Genomic DNA, 24,081 nt, shown 5'->3' on the forward strand with positions numbered 1-24,081 from the left:
CTCGCCTTGCCACGCCCCCCTTTTCGAACGCTCGGAGGAATCAGCCTGCCGTAGCCGTAGAAACGCATTCAGGGTGGAACGCTGCGCGGCCAATGGGAAGCGACGGAAGCCATCGAGGTAGCCAATCAGCACAGCCTAGTGCGAGTTTTAAACTTGCAGCGGCAGGCAGGGGGTATCGGACTCGTGCGCAGCAGTCGTCGGCTGGCTCGGGTGAGAAGAACGGGAGCTGCTCGGAGCAGACCGGCTGTGAGGAGCTAGTGCTGTGGAAATCGAGGCTTGGGCATGGCTTTACGGGTCACCCGGGTATGGAGGAGTTTCCTCGAGGCAGGGGGTGTTTTAGGCTGCCTGCCTGCCGCGTACTGTCTTTTGCGGGAGACGGCAGACAATTAAGGCTGCGATCCTCTACACACCCGGGTGGGCTTGAGCCCCGTTGCACACAGCTGGACTTACTTCTGAGTAAACCTACGGAAGGTTCTGCTGTACTAGTTTTGCTTCCCGCGGGGGAGGGGGTTCGATGGCGGTACTAGGAACGTATTGCCATTTTAAAAATGTAATTCTATTAAATACGCTGTCTCCGCCTGCTCTTTCTGCCTACCCGACTTTCCAAACCGGACCCCAGAGTGAAAGCAAAAGGAAGTCAGGGCTGGCCGGTGGGGATGGAGAGGCGTCGCCCCTGGCTTATTCAGTCTTCCAGCACTGCCCTGATCTATGACTTCTTAATGCGTACTGTTGGCCTCCCCACAGCTGGTGGGGGCAGGACTGCAAGCACACTTCATCTTAGTTTTGTGCAACTGCTTCTGAATGTGTGTGCCCTAAACAGGGTCTTCCTCCTTCCTGCAGAACACAAAGGTCAACGCAGAGAACAAAACCAAACCTGCAATGGCAGCTAGCAAGCGGGGGGTTGCTGTTGCCAAGCCTGGCTTGAGGCCTAGGACTGCCTTGGGAGACATTGGCAACAAGGCATGTGAACTGAAGTCAAAGGATGTAGTGAAAAAGGTAAGCTTCTCTTCCTTGCCTGCCCTCCCAAGCAAACCTGAGTACTGGAAACAAACAGCGATTACACTGATTTTTTCTTTCTTCTCATCTTCCCACTCCCCCCCCCCCTCCAAAACTAGGAAATACCAAAACCTGCAGTTGTGGATAAAGTAACAACTCGAAAAGCCATAAAACCCACTGAAAAGGCAATTGAGCCTGTGAAGGAAGAAAAGCCAATCCCAGAACCTGTTAAGGTACCAAATAGTTTGCAAGCAATAGTCTTTAAGGACCATGTTTGTCTGGGTGTGGGTTCAGGGTTAGGGATTATCTTGGTGTGTCTGATATCATAGTTTCCTTTCTTGAAGATGTGTCTTCTGTAGTAACAGACAGGCAACACTATTATGCATTCTCAAACTTGAAGCTGCACACGCAAGTGGACTTGGATAGCCCAAACAACTTTCTGCCAGACCCCTAAAACCAAACAAGACCTTGGTTTGCTTTTGATAAGTGTCTTTTCTAGGCTCCCAAAACCAAGAATGGAAGGTTGGGTATGCTAAGGCTAATACTCCTTAGCTCTAAGGGGTATTAGCTCAAGAGGATCAACTCGGTCAGTACCAGCAGCTGCAATCTTCTGATCAACTTGAATACTTTTCCTAGGCTGACAGCGTAATTGCCAGTACCTCTGCACAGAGGCATCCTATGAGGTGCTGTAACAATAAAACAGACTTGCCTTGTCGGTGGTTGTGGAGGAGCTCAGAAGCCTACCACTATTAAAGGAATGTCTGAGTAGACTGCCCTGTATCTTCACTCCAGTAGCCCTAAATTGCAGGCCAACAGTTGACTCAAGGGTGAATAATCCATCTTCCAACCTTTCTTTGATCTACCACAGTGCTGCTACTACAAGGAAGGCCTAGCATCTCCTTCAGCCTGTGAATGGACCACTAGATCCTTCATGCTTACGTGCCCATAAGCGGCATGAATGTACCTGACCCACAAATACTAGGGTTAGTACCCCTGGCTATCTCTCTTGGCCCCCACTGAGGCCAACTGATATCTAGCTGGAGAAAAGTATTGCTTTTGCCAGCTGGAAAGCAGCCACATGGAGTCCAGAGCATTCTTTGGAAAGGAGGATGGGGCAGTTTGAAGGCAGTGCTCTGCTGCTTTACACCCACTTTCCAAAATGGCAGGAGGAGAATTGAAACATGCTGCCCTGTAAGCTTGGAGGACTGGGGAGGGCAGTGAGGAGCAATGGCAGCAGTTTGAGAGGCCCCCAGAGAGTATGTTTTGGGGGAGAAGAGTTCTTGTGGTGGGCAGGAATTATCCAGTGTGTGTGCCTGGGTGGGGAGATAAGCCAGAAAGAAATGAGTGACTGGGGTGAGAGAACCTTGTGTGCTGGGAATGTACAGGGAGGGTGGGGGTGGCGGTGGGGATTCTGAAGGAGAACTGTAGGTTTCAGTTTGGGGGCTCAGACCTCACCTCCGACATGTGTTTAGGTTCTTGGTCAAGTTGCTTGTCTTGGTATCACCAGTTTGTCCTTCTATGAAATGAGTGTTTTATAACTGCAGCCATTTTGTGAATGGGCAGCGAGTCTCCATAGCAGCCATTTTGTGCCAGCATCCATGACACTTCCTCAAAATTCCAAATGTATCCAACAGCCCCCAAAACCTAAACTTATTGCGTGAATAAGTTTTAGATCTACATTCAAGGCAATGCAGTTGTACAAAACATGGCTGCAACATGAGACCTGCAGTTGAGTTGTAACAGTAGTACACAGGGGCCACATGTAGTTCCTGTCTACCACGCTGAAGGTCATGGCTTTAGGGCGCATGGTGCTGCTACCTAGCTATAGTCTGGTCAGTGCCTGGATGGGAAACCAGGTGGGAACCCCATGTATGCTGCCTTGAGTTCTATGATGGAAGGAAGTCAGGATATATATATGTAATATACTTGCTTAAGGTTGGTGGTTTAATGACTATTGTAGACTTCACACTAAAGGATAAGACTCTCTTCTGCAGTTGGAGTCTCCCTCCCCAAGCCCAATGGAGACTTCTGGTTGTGCACCAGCAGAGGACATACTATGCCAGGCTTTCTCAGATGTTCTGCTTGAAGTGAAAGATGTAGATACAGAAGATGCTTCTGATCCAAATCTCTGCAGCGAATATGTGAAGGAGATCTACAACTACCTGAAAGTTCTTGAGGTTGGTTCACAGAGCTGAGATGGGCCCCTCACGTGGCCCTGAAAATAAAGGTCTCTTGCAGGTCAAATTGTTCTCAACCTAACAAACTGAGAAAAAGCCCTTAAGGGTGCGATCCTATGGGATCTGCCCTTAATACTCGTGAGCCTCTGGGTTTGGAGGCTTACAAGTATCCAGTGCAGAGCGGGAGGCATGGTGGAGGTGGTCCTTGCCTCTGCTGTACCTCCCACTCTTATGTTTCAGTTCGACAGGCTTTTTTGCCAGTCTAGCTGAGGCATCGTGGAAGAGGAGGCTGGAGAGGCCCAAAGATAGGCATAAGTTGGCTTCTCTAGTCCCCTCCCTGCCCATGGAAACCCCTTTTGCTACCTTGGAGAGACAGCTGGCGCAGTTCTCTCCATGCTGGCTATGGTGGGGAAGGGAGCTCGGATTCTTGGGTCTGAGGTCAGATACAGGAATCCTAAATTTTCTATGGCACCCCAGACTGTCTAGAGGCTATAGGATTGCTCCTTAACTTTGTGTACAGTGGGTGGACATGGGCAATGGACTACAGCAGCAACTAAGTGCCTTGTGCTTTGCAAGAAAAGGGATTTTTAATTGTGAAGAAAATCTTTAGCTTAATAATACCGGATGGTGGCAGCATATGGCTCTTGAGCAAAGTGGGACTTCCTAGGTTTGATTGTGAAGCTAAGGATGCCGTTACTTATCTCTTGCATTTCTCCTTTTTATAGGGTCAGCAGTCAGTGAGAGCAAACTACTTGGCAGGCCATGAAATTACTGGAAACATGCGGGCAATCCTAATTGACTGGCTTGTGCAGGTCCAGATGAAATTCAAACTCTTGCAAGAGACCATGTATATGACTGTTGCCATCATTGATCGTTTTCTACAGGTAAGAGAAGCTGGTTGGCAAGGAAAGCTCTGCCCTGTCCAAGGCATGGATAATACAGAGTAAGAGCCGATCTCCTTATTGAGCCTTTCTCCTTTAAGCAACACGGGATGCTTTTAAACTGAAAGCTGAATGGTAAATTAAGAGGCACACACTGCACCAGCCTTTCTCTTGGGATCTGTGGGAGGTGAGGTTTGACCTGGATCATCTGCAGCGCTTTTCCTGGGCTGCTGTTAACAGAATACTTATGTCAAGGCGTATTGCTCAAACTTGCAGACAAGGTGTAGAAACCAAATTGCTTTCCAAAAAGTCTCTGTGGTGAGAGCACATGGCTTGGCCAATGCATATCGGGGCAGTTTCCTGAACTCTAAACCATTCAAAGCAGCATTCTGCAAAAGGTCTGGATAACAGTGCTTTCCATTGCAGATCAACAAAGTTGCTAAGAGGATGCTGCAGCTGGTTGGTGTCACAGCCATGTTCATTGCCAGCAAATATGAAGAAATGTTTCCTCCAGAAATTGGTGACTTTGCCTTCGTGACGGATCACACTTACACCAACCTCCAGATCAGACAAATGGAGATGAAGATCCTAAGAGCTCTTGATTTCAACCTCGGTCGCCCTCTTCCACTACATTTCCTAAGGAGGGCATCAAAAATTGGGGAGGTAATACTGTTTGAAAGGGTCCCTACCAATCTCTGGCTCACAAAACAGCACTCCTAAGTCAAATATAAACCAGAACTTGAAATCTTAAAATATGTCTCATAGTAAATGGTGGAGGGAGGAGGGAAATCAATTCAAAATAGTACACTGGTTGTGAGGGACAAATTAAGAGGAAGTTGGCTATAGGATTAGCTGCTTCCCTCTGTTGAAATGAAAGTAAGAGCTGTAAAAATGTGGTCTTGATTTGTCCTATAGATGTGCAGCTGTGTAGGTACAACTTTCACTTCATTCTTCAAATCTTCTTGTGCAGGAGTGTCATGCAAGCCATACCGCTCCTTGACCTGCAAAGTTTAATGAGGATAACACAACCTAACCCTTACTATTCCAGGCAGATATACAGCAACACACCCTGGCAAAATATCTGATGGAACTCTCGCTGGGGGATTATGAAATGGTACACTACCCTCCCTCTCAGATTGCAGCTGCAGCCTTCTGCTTATCTACCAAAGTTCTTGATGAGGGAGAGTGGGTAAGTAATTGAGCTCAGACATGGCCCTGACTTGCAATAGAGAAGGGTGTGGAGGGTAAGGGTGAGACATCACCATGAGGTTTGCTTGCCCACCCCTGGTCTAGTCATTAGTTACTTTGGGAGGGGAAATCTGAAGGCCAACATCCAGAGAGCCGCAGCTCCCATCATGCCTCACCATTGGCTACACTGGTTAGGAGTGGTGTCCCTCCAGATGTTTTAGCCTACAAGTTGGCCACCCCTGCTCTAGATGCTTCATACTGTTTTCATACATTCCATTGGCATACTTAGGGTTACTGTCGCAGAGCGGCTTAGAGAATAAGCTGTGAATTCAGAAGATCTTGCCTCTCAGCTACGTGGATACTCAGTGGATACTCAGGAGATTAAGTGGATATTCAGGATCCACTTAAGCCATTACCTCTGTTTGTGCCCCCTATCCACATAATACAGAATAAGACTGACTTGCGCACTCAGTCCTCAGACCCTGCATGTCCAGTCCTTCAAACACTTGAGCTGCAAAACACTAAGCCGGCAATCCTTTACCCATTTACCAGGGAATAAGCCTGTTGATTTCAATGGGACTTGACTTCCAAGTAGACTTGCATAGGGCTGCACTGTAAGACTGTTAATGGAAAGGCTCATGGAATACTGTGATCTTTCCGAAGGAAGATTTGAAACAACACCAGGTTGTCTCGTAGAATTTCTAACTTTAATGTTGCTTCTTGCTCTTAGACGCCAACTCTGCAACACTACATGTACTATTCAGAGAGTGCTCTTATTCCTGTTATGCAGCATATGGCAAAGAATGTGATGTTGGTAAACAGAGGCCTCACAAAGCATATGGTAAGCAAGCACCATGCCACTGCATCTGCCTGCTTTGGTTATCTGTCATTGTTTACAATGGAAACAAGGTCTGCAGACGAGTCAAACGATGCAACAATTCTCTTCTGTGGAGGGACTAAGGAACACCTCTTGCTACTCTGATTTAACTGAAGCATTAGCAGCCTTAATCAGAAAGTGAAGACAGTTTTCTTGCAGGGGAAAACCCTCAAGTGGTATTATTCACAGCAGCTACTACAAATACCAACGCATTTTATAAGCAGCCTGCGCTACTGAATGTCTACACACATGGGCTATGGTGGGCCATGTTGTTCGATCATTCATGTTTCCTATTTATCTTTGTTACATGTTTCTCCATAGCTTTGGCCTTAATATGTTGGCATTTATTGGCACAGCCTCCTGCCTGTAAAATAAAATGGTATATAATTAATTAACCCCTCTTGAGATACAACTCATTCTCTGTCTTTTCTCCCCCCACCCCTTCCCTAGACGGTCAAGAACAAATATGCCAACAGCAAGAATGCTAAGATCAGCACTCTTCCAGCACTGAACTCTGCAATCATACAGGATCTGGCTAAACCACTACTGAAATAATCTAATTTAACTGTTGGACGAAGTTGACACTATGTGTCACTGGTTGTGTGTGTGTGTGTATATATAAATATATTCATCTAAAGTTTTTTAATAAACTTTCATTTTTACTTTAACCTCTTGTCATGGCCTAATTGTAGAATTCCTGGTGGTAGATCTCTCAGAAGGCTAAGCTAAAACCCGGTGTATCAGGTTGTTGGAGGAACTTCAAATGCTGGGAAGAACAAATCCTGTACCAGAAAAAATAACATGTATCTCCTCTTGTTTAAAAAAACAACCCTAAAATGGAGCTCTGGCAATTATGAAAAACTAGACTATTTGAGCATGCATGTGCAAACTTCATGTAAAGAGCAGCAGCCTGGCAAACCATTACAGAACCTACTTTGGGAGTCTTGCCTTTTTAGAAGTGGGGGAAGCCAGTTGGCTGGATTTTAACTTGCAACTTTTACCTATGAGAAAGTTGCAAAAGCTGTAAATGCAGCATCCAGTAGGTGGCTGAAGCTCTTCCTCTTTGCTTTTAACATTCATTGTACTGATATGTTGTAGCCATTTCCTGTTAAGACCTCCTTGTTGCATTTCTGAACATAGGCTGAAACCAAATGTATCAGTTACCTGCAACATCAAATGAGCCATGGAGATCTGGGCTGTAAGGCATCCCCTCCCATTTGCTTGATAGGCAGTGTCCCTGAGGTAGAGCCTTTTTCTGTCTGGAACTCACAAGTTATCTCTAATCAGAGATAAGAACTCTTGCTGAGTGCTGAGAAAGAGTGATTTTTTTTTTTTCCCCAGTGGTCAGCAGGGCAAAGCTGTTATCTCTAAACAGCTCCTGGTCTCAGATAAAAGGGCTTTTCCTTGCTGTGAGTGGGGGCAGGGCCTGGGGACAGCTGGTGGGCCAGATGGGAAACATCCACAGACTAGCCCACAGGCCAGAGGTAAACCATCCCTGCAGTACAGGTTAAAACCCAGTTCCCCACTTAGTGTGGATCAAGGGAATCCCTGGGACTGTACACTTAGACTGCTTTGTACAAAACATGTTCATGTTGCTGGGGTCATCAACATAAAGTTTTCAAGCAGAAGAGTCTGCATGAAATGTTGCTGGCCATGTGACTGTCTAGTGTCTTGAATAATCATCCCATATCTTCCACTCTCAGGCTATTTTTAAGTCTAAGAAGTTTGAGGGCTGAATATTCATTAGAGGTTCCCTTCTCACTGCACTGTGTCAATGTCATTCCCCCCCCGGGAAGGAAAAAACTAAACATGCATCTAATTATTTCAAAAACAGCTATGTAGTACCAGAAGCAGTATGTTGCAATTTGATGTCATAAATGGAGAGATGAGAACATTACTGTATTGGATTCATTTGCAGTGTGCAACAGTTTGATATAGGGGATCTTCTCCTGTTTTATTAATGAATATAAACAAATAAAACTAAACAAAATATTCATAATGACAAACTATTCAAGTTATTGCATTTTTTTCTGCTTTTCTTGGAAATGAACACAGTATGAGATTAGATATAATTGATAATGTGGTGCAACCAGGCTTCCTTTTGCTCTACTTACCCTGCCCCCCCCCCCCGCCATTTGCTCTGGAGGGTTCCCCTTGAGCAAATTTGGCATGGGTGGGGGGACTGCAGAGGGGAGGGGAAATCCATTCTGGTAGACAGTGTTACATACAACCCTATCAAAAGCAATTTTTCTTGAAAGATTACAGGGAACAAATGATAGTGGTGACTAGCATTTGACTATACATTATTTTAAATAAAAGGATAATTCGGAGAATGCATTTTCTCCTTCACAGCTTGAAATGGACAGAGTTGAAGGTGGAAAGCCATGGTAACATTTGGAAGAGCTTCAAACTGCTCTTTATTGTAAATTATCTTCTTGATGTATTAGCCACCAGCTGTAAGTTGTGTTTCTGAAATGTGTTTCATTAATTTATGGCAAAAAGGCATTACAACCCCATAGTGGAGTTGTGATTTTCCCACTAGGTTTACAGAGCTAAGGTTTAGTGAGATCATGAAAGAAAAAGCTGTCAACAATATGGCAATGCCTACCTATCAGTGTTGATGAGAGGCCCTGGGTAACTGTCACCTCCTAAAAAATGGTACAGCCACTCATCACTTAAGAATTGGTCCGGAGCTTCATCCAGGCATTCCTATCAAAGCAAAAGCTGCTTCCAATATTCCAATACAGTTGGTGCTTGCTTTCTGTAAAGAAATAACCTGAAGTAATAAGCATGCTTTTTCATGAAGAGCTAGGTACTGACAGTGCAGTCCTAACCATGGATGAAATCCAATTAAGTTTTACTGCCACTGGAGCTGCTTCTGTCAGCAGAACCAGGAGAGGGCTGACTCACCCTCCCCTTGGATACCCATAAAGTCTGCTCCAGAGTGCTGGGGTATTCTTCAGAGCAGATTTGCAGGGGAGAGGAGAGAGGGATGTTGGATTCTGTCCTGTTTTCTCTGAAGCCCCACGAAGTTCAATAGAAATTACTCCCAAATTAAGTGTCTTCAGGACTGCACTCTACAACAGCTTTCTACAACCTGGTGCCCTCTTGATGCATTGGAGTGCAACTCCCATCTTTCCCAGCTGCGAATTAAGGGAGTTATCTAATTAAGGGAGGGCACCAGGCTGGGGAAAGTTGACATAAAAGAAATGGAGGAGCACACAGGCAAAAAAGGACTTGCTCTGTCCTCTGCTCATCTCGTATAGAACTCATGTATAAATCTGAACTAAAAGCATCAGGAGCTGCCACCTGGATGCTCCTGTTCCCCCACAACCCACGTCAAAAGCCTCTAGGGTCCCACTGTACAAGACACACAAGGCACAACCCTTATGCATGTTTAGACAGAACAAACTGCTACAACTCCATGACTTTTTCCTATCCAAACATGCATAACATTGCACCATTTTTTCTGTCTAAACTTGCGCCCTAACAGCCTGTCTCTTTTGAAGTACATTTAACGAGTGCAATGGGGCTTACTCCACAGGAAATATTTTCCAAAACAGCAGCCATATGGCTAGATGGGGAATGATGGGAATTGTAGGGCTTTTTTCCCGTCTAAACGTACGTAGGATTGCGCCCTAACTCATTCTGGCATAAGTTTTTGTGGACACAGAACTTCACCAGCCTTCCTGGTGAACTTTACCAACTTCACTTCACCAGAAGTGTTGGACTACAACTCCCATCACTCCCCACGCCAGCATGGCCACTGGTCAGGAATGCTGCGAGTTGAAGTCCAGCACATGTGGAGGGGACGATGTTGGCGAAGGCTAGCCCCAAACCTCTCCCGCTGGCTTGAGTCGTGGCTGCGTCTCTCCGCGGCCTTGAAAGGCGCCTTCTCTGAACTCCGCCTGCACAGGGCCCTCTCAGCGGCGGCCTCTGTTCCTGGCGCCCCGCCCAGTGGGAGCCTCCCTTAGACCCTCCCTCTCGGAGGCGTGGCCGACGACGCCCCGGCCAATGACGGCTATCCCCACCAGGCCTGCGTACAGAGCTCGGTCGTTTCCGCTCGCAGCAAGCGGAGGGCGCCGAAGTCAGGCCGGAGCAATCGATCGCCGTGTTCCTCGGGGACGTGAGGCGGCGGCGGCGGCGCGCCGTTTGAAACAGCGGCGGCGCGAGGAGAGCCCGCCTGAAGGAAGAGGCCTGACCTGGGCCGCTGCCGCGATGGAAGCGCGGGAAGCAGCGAGAGGCTCGGCCGACTGTCGGGCGGCGGCAGCTTCGGCGGCGTTCAATGGCTGCGTGGGAGAAGCAGCGGGAGAAGGAGCCGGAAGGCTCGTCTGCGAGGAGCGGGAGAAGAAGCTGGACCTGCTCATGCTCTTCCGGTCAGCTCCGCCCGTAGTCGTTCGATGCTACCCCTAGACGGCAGTCCTGTGCCTCAGCGGTGGGGGGCCTGCGGTCTTCCAGATGTTGCCGGGCTCCAATTCCCCTCATCCTGACCATTGGCCATGCTGGCTGGGGCTGATGGGAGCTGAAGTGCAACCACATCTGGGGGCAGAGGCTTCTGCTATACCGACCATTCCCCACCTGGTGCCCTCCAGATGTGTTGGGCTGCACTGCCCAGCATCCCCAGCCAGCCACATCTGGGAGGCGCCAGGTTGGGGGAGGCTGTCCTATACATATCTGGGTGTAAATTCTTTTGAACTCAATGGTTCTGACTTCAGAATAGGCATGCATAGGATTACACGGGGGAGTGGGAAGAGCTGTACTTGCCTGAGGCTGGCATTTGCTCCAAGTGCCCTTATTTCCTTAGCAGGGACAGTCTCTCTGTTTTGGGATCCTTGCTCTAGGAATGACTCCAAGAGAAGGCAGGTGCTTCCCATAAATATTTTCCGCTCTCCCAGCTTTCAGGCACAATGTATTTGTATTTTAATGCTGCCTTTGATATTAAAGGTGGGGTATTTGGTTTGCTTGTTTTAAAAGATTTAGATTCTGCCCTTCCAGTGCATAGACGTTGCTCAGAGCAACTTGCAACAGTTAAAATGTTGCAGTCACATAACAGAAGAGCAGTTTAAATGTATAAAAACAAAGACAGACTCCAGCATATAAAAGGCCTACACTAGGGTCCACCACATAAACCATGGTGATAAATAATAAAATAAATATGTAATGTGCATATAAACATTTGGCAGGCGGGGAGTGGGCTCCTCTGCATAGCATGAAGAGGGCTGGTACCAGGGTGATCAAGGATACAAAAGTTAAGAATTCTTTTTGTGGGCAAAATGTAAAACCATAAACAAACTTCACAAATTTAAGAGGTAATTTTGATGTGTTGGTCTTCAAATTAACATCAAATTTACAATGTGTGGGTATTGCAAGAGAAATTGCCCAACTCCTGTTTTAAAATCATCAACTGATCATATTAGGATCTCGAAGGATTAATAGAATGATTGTAATTAACTGTAATTAAATAGGAATAATAGAAAACTGGTGTAAACTGTACAACCCTTCCACCTGCTGACTTTCTGGGGTTTTTTTATTGTAGAGTAAGGGAACAAATAAACCAGCTTCTTATGGAATATAATACAACAATTAATGCAAGTAAGTATGTGACTACCATTGTAAAAAAAAAAAAAGCTATTGCAAAGTTTCTCATGTCTATATTGCTAAAATAAACATTAAAATAAATAGAAATTTCCAGTTGATAAGATAATTTGACAAGTATGCACTTATTTAGAAAGTAAACAGGATGATGTTTTGACCACTTTTTGTCTATATAATATAAAATTATATGAAAATGGTGTTTTGAAATTGAGAACTTATTTTCTATGCTATTGGCATGTTTGTTTTTGGAATGAGGGCCTTTTTTCATTTTTGTTTAAACATACATAACTTTTGTTTGACAGATGAAGAAAGCATTCCAGATCAAGTTATAGATGAAAAGATAATGGAGTGGTATGTTATTGAAACTTGTTAAAATATATATGGCAGATATATGTTCCTGTTTTTTCTCACTGTATAAATCCAAGAGATGAATCAACTCTTTGCACTCTTAAATGCAAAAGGGCAACGTGCTAGCAGCAGTGCTAGGTTTGCAAAGAGGAAATGGAGGCCTGAAGTATTAACTGATCACTCCTTAAATATATATTCCAATTGATTTCTATTTACAGAATTAACTGCAATGTATCATCACTCCAAAGTTTCTTGTAGTACTTCTGAAATACCAGGCTTAACTATTTAAGAACTCCTACAATACCTTATTTCCTTTGTTTACTTGCTGTATATTTTAATGGCAAGCTGCATTCACTCTCTTATCCTGAACACATGCTTGAAAGTAAATTCCTTCGGTGGATCTGCTTTCCAAAGAACTCTGAGAGCAATGTACACTGGATATATAGCTTGCTCTGTTTTATGTTTGTTGTACTCAAATCTCCATGTTAAAAAAAAAATGTATGCTGAAAATTCTGTACCCAGAAAAGGTGATTTCTCTGGCCAGTATATAATACGAAAATGGACATGTGCATATTTTGGATAATTTTGCGTTTTTCAGTTACAAGGAGCAACAAGCTATCCATGACATTAATGCTGTACTGGAAATCCTGCTTAATCCCACCCCCTAGTATTGCCCACACACTTTCAATTCTGTTTTGATAGCCTTAGGCGTCTGTAGACTTGTGTTTAATTTTTTAATTAAAGTTGAGGTAGTCAGTATGCTGAATGCGGCATCCAACTCCAAATAATATGCTTGCACAGTACGGTCTCAGAATACCTCCCCCAACCCCTATTATGCTGTTGATATAGACATTGCATTAAAGGTGAGGGGGAAGTTTCGGAAATGATTTATTTATCAGAAGTATTTTAGTACTGCATTTCTACTCATCCATTCTTATCTTAGTTTCCAGTGCAAGTTGCAGGAACAGCCAGAGCTGATATCAAAGCAGAGCAGTATGTCTGCTCTGCAAACATAAGAAAAACCTGGAGGAATACATTAAACTTCTCAAGCTATTAGAAGGATTCTTTTCTTATAAGAAACATAGCTTTCAGATCCTGTGGGCCATGGTTTGCTTTTAGCTGAACTCTTTTCAATGTTGTTCTCAGTTCCATAGAAGACCTGGAAAAAGAAATGGAGGAAGTAAAGGTATCGTACCAGAACAAAACTTTGGCATTACAAAGGTACTGTGTCTTTTTTCAGTTGTTTACAAAATATATACCCCACAACAGCCTTCCCCAACCTGGTGATTGCCAGATGTTTTGGACTATCACTCCCAGCATTCCTATCCATTGGCCATGCTGGCTGGGACTGATGGGAGCTAGAGTCCAAAATACCTGGAGGGCACCAAGTTGGAGAAGGCTCTCCCACGCCTTGAATATAAATGTATGTTTCTATGGTGGCTAATAAAACAGAAAACAAAGAAGTATAATTTAAAACAATAATAATAAAATAAAACATACAAATCAACACATCAAATGAGCCAGTTGAACTAATAGTAAAAGCTCTAAGTTTAAAAATGCTAACATTAGCAATTCTTTAAAAGCCTGGGAAAACAGGTTTTATTTATGCTTGGTTTTTATTATTGTGTGAATAAAAAAAGGGTGAATTCCAAAATCACACAAGAGGACTTCCATTCATGTAATGAGACTTCCCCGTTCTCTCTTCCATCTGCACCCTCCCCAAATCTGTACTAAAGGGTCCCCCAACTCTCTGGAGCAGATTTTGGAGGGGCTGCATGGGGGAGGGGGAATCAGTTCCACCAATAATGTCAGTTCCATTGGTGTATGGAGACTGCTGGATTTCACCCAATAGAAATAAAGATCATAAAATGAGTATTAGACAACTTTTTATTCCATAACTACCTTCTCTTTAACTCCACATATGTCATTTTCTGTCCAAAAAGTAAATTCATGTAAAGGAAGTTGTTGTTGTTCAGTCGTTCAGTCGTGTCCGACTCTTCGTGACCCCATGGACCATAGCACGCCAGGCCTTCCTGTCCTGCGCTCTCTCCCGGAGCGTGCTCAAGTTCATATTCATTGCATCCGTGATGCTATCTAGCCATCTCATCCTCTGCCGTCCCCTTCTCCTTTTGCCTTCAGTCTTTCCCAGCATCAGGGTCTTTTCCAGGGAGTTTTCTCTTCGCATTAGGTGGCCAAAATATTGGAGCTTCAGCTTCATTATCTGTCCTTCCAATGAGCACTCAGGGTTGATTTCCTTTAGGATGGACTGATTTGACCTCCTTGCAGTCCAGGGGACTCGTAAGAGTCTTCTCCAGCACCACAGTTCGAAAGCATCAATTCTTCGGCGCTCAGCCTTCCTTATAGTCCAGCTCTCACAGCCATACATTACTACTGGGAAAACCATAGCTTTGATTATATGAACCTTTGTCGGCAAGGTGATGTCTCTGCTTCTTACTATGCTGTCTAGGTTTGCCATAGCTTTCCTCCCAAGGAGCAAGCGTCTTTTAATTTCATGGCTACAGTCACCGTCTGCGGTGATCTTGGAGCCCAAGAAAGTAAAATCTGTCACTGCTTCCATTTCTTCCCCTTCTATATGCCAGGAAGTGATAGGGCCAGATGCCATGACCTTCGTTTTTTTAATGTTGAGCTTCAAACCAGCTTTTGCACTCTCCTCTTTCACCCTCAACAAGAGGCTCTTGAGATCCTCTTCGCTTTCTGCCATTAGTGTGGTATCGTCTGCATATCGGAGGTTGTTGATAATTCTCCCGGCAATCTTAATTCCGACCTGTGATTCATCCAACCCGGCATTTCTCATGATGTACTCTGCATATAAGTTAAATAAGCAGGGTGACAATATGCAGCCTTGTCGTACTCCTTTCCCAATTTTGAACCAATCGGTTGTTCCATGTCTGGTTCTTACTGTTGCTTCTTGACCCTCGTACAGATTTCTCAGGAGACGGGTAAGGTGGTCTGGTACTCCCATCACTTTCAGAATTTGCCACAGTTTGTTGTGATCCACACAATCAAAGGCTTTAGCGTAGTCAATGAAGCAGAAATAGACGTTTTTCTGGAATTCTCTTGCTTTCTCCATGATGCAGCGAATGTTGGCAATTTGATCGCTAGTTCCTCTGCCTCTTCGAAACCCAGCTTGTACTTCCGGTAGTTCTCGGTTCGCATACTGCTGAAGCCTAGCTTGTAGGATTTTGAGCATCACCTTGCTGGCATGTGAAATGAGCGCAATTGTGCGGTAGTTTGAACACTCTTTGGCGTTGCCCTTCTTTGGAATTGGAATGTAAACTGACCTTTTCCAGTCTTGTGGCCAATGTTGAGTGTTCCAGATTTGTTGGCATATTGAATGCAGCACTTTAACAGCATCATCTTTTAGGATTTTAAATAGCTCGGCTGGAATACTGTCATCTCCGCTAGCTTTGTTGTTACTAATGCTTCCTAAGGCCCACTTGACTTCACTCTCGAGGATGTCCGGCTCAAGTTCAGTGACCGCACTATCATGGCTATCAGGGACATTCAGATCTTTCCTGTATAGTTCTTCTGTGTATTCTTGCCACCTCTTCTTAATCTCATCTGCTTCTGTTAGGTCCCTGCCTTCTTTGTCCTTGATCATGCCCGTCTTTGCACAAAACGTTCCCTTGAGATCTCCAATTTTCTTGAAGAGATCTCTAGTCTTTCCCATTCTGTTGTTTTCCTCGATTTCTTTGCATTGTTCATTTAAGAAAGCCTTCTTGTCTCTCCTTGCTATTCTCTGGAACTCTGCATTCAGTTGGCTATATCTTCCCCTTTCTCCCTTGCTTTTCACTTCCCTTCTTTCCTCAGCTACTTGTAAAGCCTCATCAGACAGCCACTTGGCTTTCTTGCATTTCTTTTTCTTTGGGACAGATTTTGTTGCTGCCTCCTGAACAATGTTACGGACCTCCGTCCATAGTTCCTCAGGCACTCTGTCTATCAGGTCTAATCCCTGAAATCTATTCCTCACCTCCACTGTATATTCAGAAGGGATATGACTGAGGTCATACCTGAACGGTTTAGTGGTTTTCCCGACGTTCTTCAATTTAAGCCGAAATTTTGCAAGAAGCAGCTCATGATCTGAGCCACAGTCAGCTCCAGGTCTTGTTTTTACTGACTGTATGGAGCTTCTCCATCTTTGGCTGCAAAGGACATAATCAATCTGATTTCGATATTGACCATCTGGTGACGTCCATGTGTAGAGTCGCCTCTTGTGCTGTTGGAAAAGAGTGTTTGCTATGATCAGCATGTTCTCTTGGCAAAACTCTATTAGCTTTTGTCCTGCTTCATTTTGTACACCAAGGCCATGCCTGCCTGTTATCCCGGTGATTTCTTGACTTCCTACTTTAGCATTCCAATCCCCTATGATGAAGAGGACATCTTTTTTTGGTGTTAGTTCTAGAAGGTGTTGTAGGTCTTCATAGAACCGATCAACCTCAGCTTCTTCGGCCTCAGTGGTTGGGGCATAGACTTGAATTACTGTGATGTTGAATGGTTTGCCTTGGATTCGTACTGAGATCATTCTATCGTTTTTAAGATTGTACCCCAGTACTGCTTTTCCCACCCTTTTGTTGACTATGAGTGCTACTCCATTTCTTCTAAGGGATTCTTGCCCACAATAGTAGATATGATGGTCACCTGAATTAAATTCGCCCATGCCTGTCCATTTTAGTTCGCTGATTCCCAAGATGTCGATGTTCAATCTTGCCATCTCATGTTTGACCACCTCCAGCTTACCTTGATTCATTGATCTGACATTCCAGGTTCCTAAACAATATTGTTCTTTACAGCATCGGATTTTCTTTTCACCGCCAGACACATCCACAGCTGAGTGTCCTTTCGGGTTTGGCCCAGCCGCTTCACTCTTTCTGGCGCTACTTGGAAATACCCTCTGCTCTTCCCCAGTAGCATATTGGACACCTTCCGACCTGAGGGGCTCATCTTCCGGCGTCATCTCTTTTCGCCTTGTGATACGTTCCATGGGGTTTTCTTGGCAAGAATACTGGAGTGGGTTGCCATTTCCTTCTCCAGTGGACCACATTTTGTCAGAACTCTCCGCCATGACCTGTCCGTCTTGGGTGGCCCTGCACGGCATAGCTTATGGCTTCACTGAGTTACGCAAGCCCCTTCGCCACAACAAGGCAGTGATCCATGAAGGGGGTAAAGGAAGTAGGAAATGTCTAAAGAGAATTTATAGTATTTAACCTGTGAAAGTTCAACTACAAACTGAAACACAATATGGCACCTTTTGAGGAGTATTGGAGTTTGCTAGAAAGTACAAGAATGAGCTTCCTTACTTTATGCAAATCTTAATCTTTGAAATACTCTAACATATAGGTATTTATAATTATATTCAGCCACTTGATTATGGTGCATTACTTCTGTATGGATAGGTGTGTGTATTAATGTGTATGTGTATTTTTATTAATGAGAGGAGAAAGGAATACGGTATCCTAGTCTTGTTTCTTCTATGAATCGATAAGATATAATTGTATACATCTCATCAAACAGATCTTACTTGTAATTTCCCTTTGCTGTATAGGATCCAAGTAACCGATGCCCTTAGAACCAAACTGAAGAACAACGATGATGACTCCAAGTAAGGCTATTTGAAACTCTAAGATGAGAAGTTCTTTTAAACTAATTTTTATAATTGACAAGATGTTTTTGCTTGACTGTTAATGACTATAGTATGGAAATACAAATAGTACTTGTATGGATAACAACATTTTTCGGAAAGGCACGTGGATTAGACCACTGAGAATTATAGGCTGCATTTCTAGTCCTTTGTAACATAGCTATCCTTCTGGAAATAGTCCTATATAGTTACAGTGAAAATCCTAAAAATATAATTACACTGTGTACCCTAAATTTTCCCCAAATGCAACTGCTCTGTTAGCATTTGCAACAGGAAAACTAAATAAAATTGTCTAAATATGCTGTGAAAATGTCCTATTGCACACTTTGCAAGAGGTGTTATACTGTGTTCCATTGTCTAGCTACAAAGTAAAATGAAAGGGCAGGGCACTGTTTAAAACTAGGCTCAGGCTTAAATTGGATATGATAGTAGTAGACTTCCTTGTTAGAACTAGGTTATTGCCTGTTTTCCTATAAAGGAGGTAGTTCATGTTTGTTTAAAGGGCAGGAGCCCTTTGGGACTCCTGCCAAAACACTACTTTCAGCTATTTTCACAGGGGAGCTGGAAGACTGAAACGGCAATATGTGGATAGTAGAACAGTCCAGCATGCCTGCCCATGCTATGCTCTAAGTAGCCCCAACTTCTTTGATTAATAGGAAATCTGTCCAACCTACATTATAACATGCAGGTGGTGCTGCCATTGAGGATGCTGGAGAAATTCTTTTTGTTGTTTAGTCGTTACGTCGTGTCCGAATCTTCGTGACCCCATGGACCATAGCACGCCAGGCCTTCCTGTCCTCCGCTGTCTCCCGGAGTGTGCTCAAGTTCATATTCATTGCATCGGTGATGCTATCTAGCCATCTCATCCTCTGCCGTCCCCTTCTTCTTTTGCCTTCAGTCTTTCCCAGCATCATGGTCTTTTCCAGAGAGTTTTCTCTTCGCATTAGGTGGCCAAAATATTTGAGCTTCAGCTTCAGTATCTGTCCTTCCAATGAGCAGTCAGGGTTGATTTCCTTTAGGAAGGACTGATTTGACCTCCTTGCAGTCCAGGGGACTCGTAAGAGTCTTCTCCAGCACCACATTTCGAATGCATCAATTCTTCGGTGCTCAGCCTTCCTTATAGTCCAGCCCTCACAGCCATACATTACTACTGGGAAAACCATAGCTTTGATTATATGAACCTTTGTCGGCAAGGTGATGTCTCTGCTTCTTACTATGCTATCTAGGTGTGCCATAGCTTTCCTCCCAAGGAGCAAGCGTCTTTTAATTTCATGGCTACAGTCACCGTCTGCAGTCATCTTGGAGCCCAAGAAAATAAAATCTGTCACTGCTTCCATTTCTTCCCCTTCTATATGCCAGGAAGTGATGGGGCCAGATGCCATGACCTTCGTTTTTTTAATGTTGAGCTTCAAACCAGCTTTTGCACTCTCCTCTTTTCACCCTCAACAAGAGGCTCTTGAGATCCTCTTTGCTTTCTGCCATTAGGGTGGTATCGTCTGCATATCGGAGGTTGTTGATAATTCTCCCGGCAATCTTAATTCCGACCTGTGATTCATCCAACCTGGCATTTCTCATGCTATACTCTGCATATAAATTAAATAAACAGGGCGACAATATACAGCCTTGTCGTACTCCTTTCCCAATTTTGAACCAATTGGTTGTTCCATGTCTGGTTCTCACTGTTGCTTCTTGACCCTCATACAGGTTTCTCAGGAGACAGGTAAGGTGGTCTGGTACTCCCATCTCTTTAAGAATTTGCCACAGTTTGTTGTGATCCACACAATCAAAGGCTTTAGCGTAGTCAATGAAGCAGAAATAGATGTTTTTCGGGAATTCTCTTGCTTTCTCCATGATCCAGCGAATGTTGGCAATTTGATCTCTAGTTCCTCTGCCTCTTCGAAACCCCACTTGTACTTCCGGTAGTTCTCGGTTCACATGCTGCTGAAGCCTAGCTTGTAGGATTTTGAGCATAACCTTGCTGGCATGTGAAATGAGCACAATTGTGCAGTAGTTTGAACACTCTTTGGCATTGCCCTTCTTTGGAAATGGAATGTAAACTGACCTTTTCCAGTCTTGTGGCCACTGCTGAGTGTTCCAAATTTGTTGGCATATTGAGTGCAGCACTTTCACAGCATCATCTTTTAGGATTTTAAATAGCTCACCTGGAAGACTGTCATCTCCACTAGCTTTGTTGTTACTAATGCTTCCTAAGGCCCACTTGACTTCACTCTCTAGGATGTCCAGCTCAAGTTCCGTGACCGTACTATCATGGCTATCAGGGACATTTAGATCTTTCCTGTATAGTTCTTCTGTGTATTCTTTCCACCTCTTCTTAATCTCATCTGCTTCTGTTAGGTCCCTGCCTTCTTTGTCCTTTATCATGCCTGTCTTTGCACAAAACGTTCCCTTGAGATCTCCGATTTTCTTGAAGAGATCTCTAGTCTTTCCCATTCTGTTGTTTTCCTCGATTTCTTTGCATTGTTCATTTAAGAAGGCCTTCCTGTCTCTCCTTGCTATTCTCTGGAACTCAGCATTCAGTTGGATATATCTTCCCCTTTCTCCCTTGCTTTTCGCTTCCCTTCTTTCCTCAGCTACTTGTGAAGCCTTATCAGACAGCCACTTGGCTTTCTTGCATTTCTTTTTCTTTGGGATGGATTTCATTGCTGCCTCTTGAACAATGTTACGGACCTCCGTCCATAGTTCCTCAGGCACTCTGTCTATCAGGTCTAATCCCTTAAATCTCTTCCTCACCTCCACTGTATATTCATAAGGAATATGATTTAGGTCCTATGGTTTAGTGGTTTTCCCTACGTTCTTCAATTTAAGCCAAAATTTTGCAAGAAGCAGCTCATGATCTGAGCCATAGTCAGCTCCAAGTCTTGTTTTTACTGACTGTTTGGAGCTTCTCCATATTTGGCTGCAAAGGACATAATCTGATTTTGATATTGACCATCTGGTGATGTCCATGTGTAGAGTCGTCTCTTGTGCTGTTGGAAAAGAGTGTTTGCTATGATCAGTGTGTTCTCTTGGCAAAACTCTATTAGCCTTTGTCCTGCTTCATTTTGTACACCAAGGCCATGCTGGCCTGTTATCCCGGTGATTTCTTGACTTCCTACTTTAGCATTCCAATCCCCTATGATGAAGAGGACATCTTTTTTTGGTGTTAGTTCTAGAAGGTGTTGTAGGTCTTCATAGAACTGATCAACCTCAGCTTCTTTGGCCTCAGTGGTTGGGGCATAGACTTGAATTACTGTGATGTTGAATGGTTTGCCTTGGACTCGTACTGAGATCATTCTATCGTTTTTGAGATTGTACCCCAGTACTGCTTTTCCCACCCTTTTGTTGACTATGAGTGCTACTCCATTTCTTCTAAGGGATTCTTGCCCACAGTAGTAGATACAATAGTCACCTGAATTAAATTCGCCCATGCCTGTCCATTTTAGTTCAAGATATCGATGTTCAGTCTTGCCATCTCATGTTTGACCACCTCCAGCTTACCTTGATTCATTGATCTGACATTCCTGGTTTCTAAACAATATTGTTCTTTACAGCATCGGACTTTCTTTTCACCACCAGACACATCCACAGCTGAGTGTCCTTTCGGCTTTGGCCCAGCCGCTTCACTCTTTCTGGCACTACTTGGAAATTCCCTCTGCTCTTCCCCAGTAGTATTTTGGACACTTTCCGACCCGAGGGGCTCATCTTCCGGCGTCATCTCTTTTAGCCTTGTGATACATTCCATGGGGTTTTCTTGGCAAGAATACTGGAGTGGGTTGCCATTTCCTTCTCCAGTGGACCACATTTTGTCAGAACTCTCCACTATGACCTGTCCGTCTTGGGTGGCCCTGCACGGCATAGCTTATGGCTTCACTGACTTACGTAAGCCCCTTCGCCACAACAAGGCATTGATCCATGAAGGGGATGGAGAAATTCTGGACAGACCATAATGAGCTTGGATTTCTAAGAATCTGACCTGCGGAATCCACTGTGGACTGGCCCCTTCAGGCCACGCGGAGTCTGTGAACTTTCGGATCTTTTTTTTTACTTTCCTTAAATTTATGCAAATTATTCATAGGAAAATACACAAGTTTCTGCTGAGAATGGTAAATATACGCAGGAAAAGGTGAATGGAATGGGGAACAATACGCTAAATATTACATACTAAAGTAAATTATGTAAATTTTTGTGAACCCTGTTATAGAATTATTTGTATTTTTCCGCACCAAAAAAAAAATGGAATGGATGACGGAACAAAAGGTGCCTGACAATTCACAAAACACAGACAGAACAGATTTTACACAATCTAGCTGCCATAACATGTGTTTTGAGACAGTGGGTTAGATCCAACCCTCACGTGACAGGACTTCTCGTTGTGTGATGGTGCTTCCTTATCCTTTCTCTTCCCACCCCTGTACATGCCCCTGATCTGCTCTGGGGGGTCCCCCAATCCTTCAGAGCAGATTTGTTGTGGGGGTTGGAGCGGGAAGGGGATAATCTGTTCCGCCAGCAATTCCTTTCTGCTTGCAGAATGACATCATTGGATACAACCCTTAGCACTTTCTCTTCTTTTTTCTTTTTGTAAATGGCAAATACTACATTTTTGCAATGGTTTTCTTTTACTGTTTGTAACTTAGTGCAGCTATCCACCTTGATACCCAATTGTTTCACCTGCTTAGCTGGCCTAACACACACATATAGTACTAATAAAAACTGAAGACATATCTTGTGATATTATTCATTTGTCCATTAGAAATATCTGGCTTGTAACAACTTTTTATAACTGATATTGTAAAGTGGGGGATGGGGCAGGGAGTTGCAGTAGAAAACCATAGCTAAGGTCAGGATTCAGCAGCTCAACCTAACATCACTTCTCCATTCCAAATCATCCCATCTCCACACTGCTTTTCTTAGAAGGATAATCTGTCAAGGTTTTATTAAGTGCATTAATTTGTAATGGTTAATTTGATTTATGAACGTAAGGGTCATACTGATTTCTGTTTATGCTTTTATTAGGTTTATCTGGGATACTATAAAACACATAATGATGCTTAGTACTGCAATACTTAAATTGCAGCAAGTAAGTATCCTTTATATTAAAATTGGTTGGGCTCATTTCCTATAAAATAAATATTTGAAAGTATAGCTTTACATTTTTAAAGTGTTAATGTTCACAGTTGTGCTGTATTCTACCAACATAGGTAGCTATATCAGCAAAATATATTAATGAATTACTTATTTATGCAGCAATCCCGTGAGTTGGAAGAAAAACTGAATGAGGTTAAGCAGAGCAGACTAGGTAAGTGGTGATGAAATACCACTTTCATAGCACTATATTGTTACATTCTATCTTACAAAAGTGAAATTATTATGTATCATTTGAATGTGTAGCGACATGAACACGTTAAGATCCCAAATGTTATAAAAATGAATGTTTTGGTAACATTATTACGTTTGCATGTGTCATGACTGCATCCCATAATAGATGCATCCATCATACATTCCCTTGGATGGTCAGCCTGGTGGTTAGTACCAAAAAAAAGACTGGAGGGAGGAGATTGTCTAAAAAGGAAGCTACTGAAGGTCACATCACAAGATTGTGTAATTACATGAGATCTGCTCAACCTTTTCGGCCCTGGGGGCCACATCAGTTGTCTGCTGGGGTGGCAGAGAGCGCATATACATGCGCACACATAGAACGCCCAAGCGCATTTCAGCAACCTGGCATCTGCTTTGTTCAACACCCCTAGAAACCTCCATTCTCAAACCACCAACCGTCCAAGAATCCAGGGTCCTAGCCCTTCTCCTTCTTATCCACTCTGAAGAATTTTGACATCCCACACTGTTACCTAAAACTTTTTCAGAAAAAAAGAAGAAAAAACGTTCTAGGAAGAAGCTCTATGGTTCCTGCCATAGAAGCCTTGTTCCTAGAATGTCCTTCCTAAGATGCTCTGGGGATGCTCTTAGAAGAGGCTTCTGTGGCAGGAACCATGGAGCCTGTTCCTAGAGCATTTCCCTCTTCCTTCCCCTGCCCCTGAGTCTTGGGGGCCACCTGTGACCCTTGGCCAACACTTTTTGTACTCCTGAATTAACACAAATGATAAATGACAGATTACTCTCTATAGCATACAGAAACAGTAAGTTGGTAACCAGCTCCAAAAATACCAAAATAGAGTGAGCTTCATAAATTCATGAGTCTGCAAAGAACAGTATATGTGTTATGGGAAACCTCACAAAGCATTCAATGGACTGTACTCTGATTCTGCTTTTACTATACTTGAGCTGGTTATTTATTGCCACCATGCCAGTAGTTACCATCCTGACCCTATAAAGAGATCCTCTGAATACAGCCAAGACAAGCAC

The 24,081-nt window shown here is 43.9% G+C and overlaps 2 protein-coding genes and 1 long non-coding RNA gene across 5 annotated transcripts in view; 2 read left to right on the forward strand and 1 right to left on the reverse strand.

The window, feature by feature from the left end:
• Window positions 1–25: 25 nt before the first annotated feature.
• Window positions 26–7,907, forward strand: CCNB1 (cyclin B1). Of its 2 annotated transcripts, none has more exons than XM_084833360.1 (9): window positions 26–117; window positions 841–996; window positions 1,116–1,229; window positions 2,991–3,173; window positions 3,899–4,057; window positions 4,481–4,717; window positions 5,103–5,243; window positions 5,973–6,083; window positions 6,570–7,907. In XM_084833360.1, the coding sequence occupies exons 2-9, from the start codon at window positions 880–882 to the stop codon at window positions 6,672–6,674; spliced, it is 1,167 nt and encodes a 388-aa protein (XP_084689486.1). In that variant the 5' UTR covers window positions 26–117; window positions 841–879; the 3' UTR covers window positions 6,675–7,907. The 2 variants fall into 2 exon arrangements, with proteins under 2 accessions (XP_084689486.1, XP_084689485.1); XM_084833359.1 differs by lacking the exon at window positions 26–117 and adding an exon at window positions 178–303.
• LOC146352158 (uncharacterized) lies at window positions 3,745–10,109 on the reverse strand. Its single transcript, XR_014787613.1, has 3 exons — window positions 9,959–10,109; window positions 8,728–8,880; window positions 3,745–6,483 (listed from the first exon to the last, which is right to left on the reverse strand). It is a non-coding gene; the product is annotated as an uncharacterized LOC146352158 (long non-coding RNA).
• A 75-nt stretch (window positions 10,110–10,184) lies between these two features.
• The window catches only part of LOC146352159 (alpha-ketoglutarate dehydrogenase component 4-like), a 37,089-nt gene continuing 23,192 nt past the window's right edge, over window positions 10,185–24,081 (forward strand). For both annotated transcript variants that reach the window (XM_084833364.1, XM_084833361.1), the window contains exons 1-7: window positions 10,185–10,495; window positions 11,656–11,711; window positions 12,017–12,065; window positions 13,209–13,283; window positions 17,626–17,682; window positions 22,735–22,798; window positions 22,966–23,017. In XM_084833364.1, the coding sequence (XP_084689490.1) occupies window positions 10,338–10,495; window positions 11,656–11,711; window positions 12,017–12,065; window positions 13,209–13,283; window positions 17,626–17,682; window positions 22,735–22,798; window positions 22,966–23,017 (511 nt within the window). In that variant the 5' untranslated portion in view covers window positions 10,185–10,337. The remainder of the gene's footprint in view (window positions 10,496–11,655; window positions 11,712–12,016; window positions 12,066–13,208; window positions 13,284–17,625; window positions 17,683–22,734; window positions 22,799–22,965; window positions 23,018–24,081) is intronic.

The sequence above is a fragment of the Heloderma suspectum genome, chromosome 2 (assembly GCF_057233095.1).
Source record: "Heloderma suspectum isolate Gila_16-S chromosome 2, 16-S_ref, whole genome shotgun sequence".
Classification (NCBI taxonomy): Eukaryota; Metazoa; Chordata; class Lepidosauria; order Squamata; family Helodermatidae; genus Heloderma; species Heloderma suspectum.

Bases quoted from the DNA above. Each gene is read 5' to 3' on its own strand.
- CCNB1 (XM_084833359.1), top strand. From the start codon at position 283: ATGGCTTTACGGGTCACCCGG. The intron at 304-840 runs GTATGGAGGAGT...TCCTTCCTGCAG, and splicing joins TGGCTTTACGGGTCACCCGG to AACACAAAGGTCAACGCAGA. The intron at 1,230-2,990 runs GTACCAAATAGT...TCTCTTCTGCAG, and splicing joins CAATCCCAGAACCTGTTAAG to TTGGAGTCTCCCTCCCCAAG.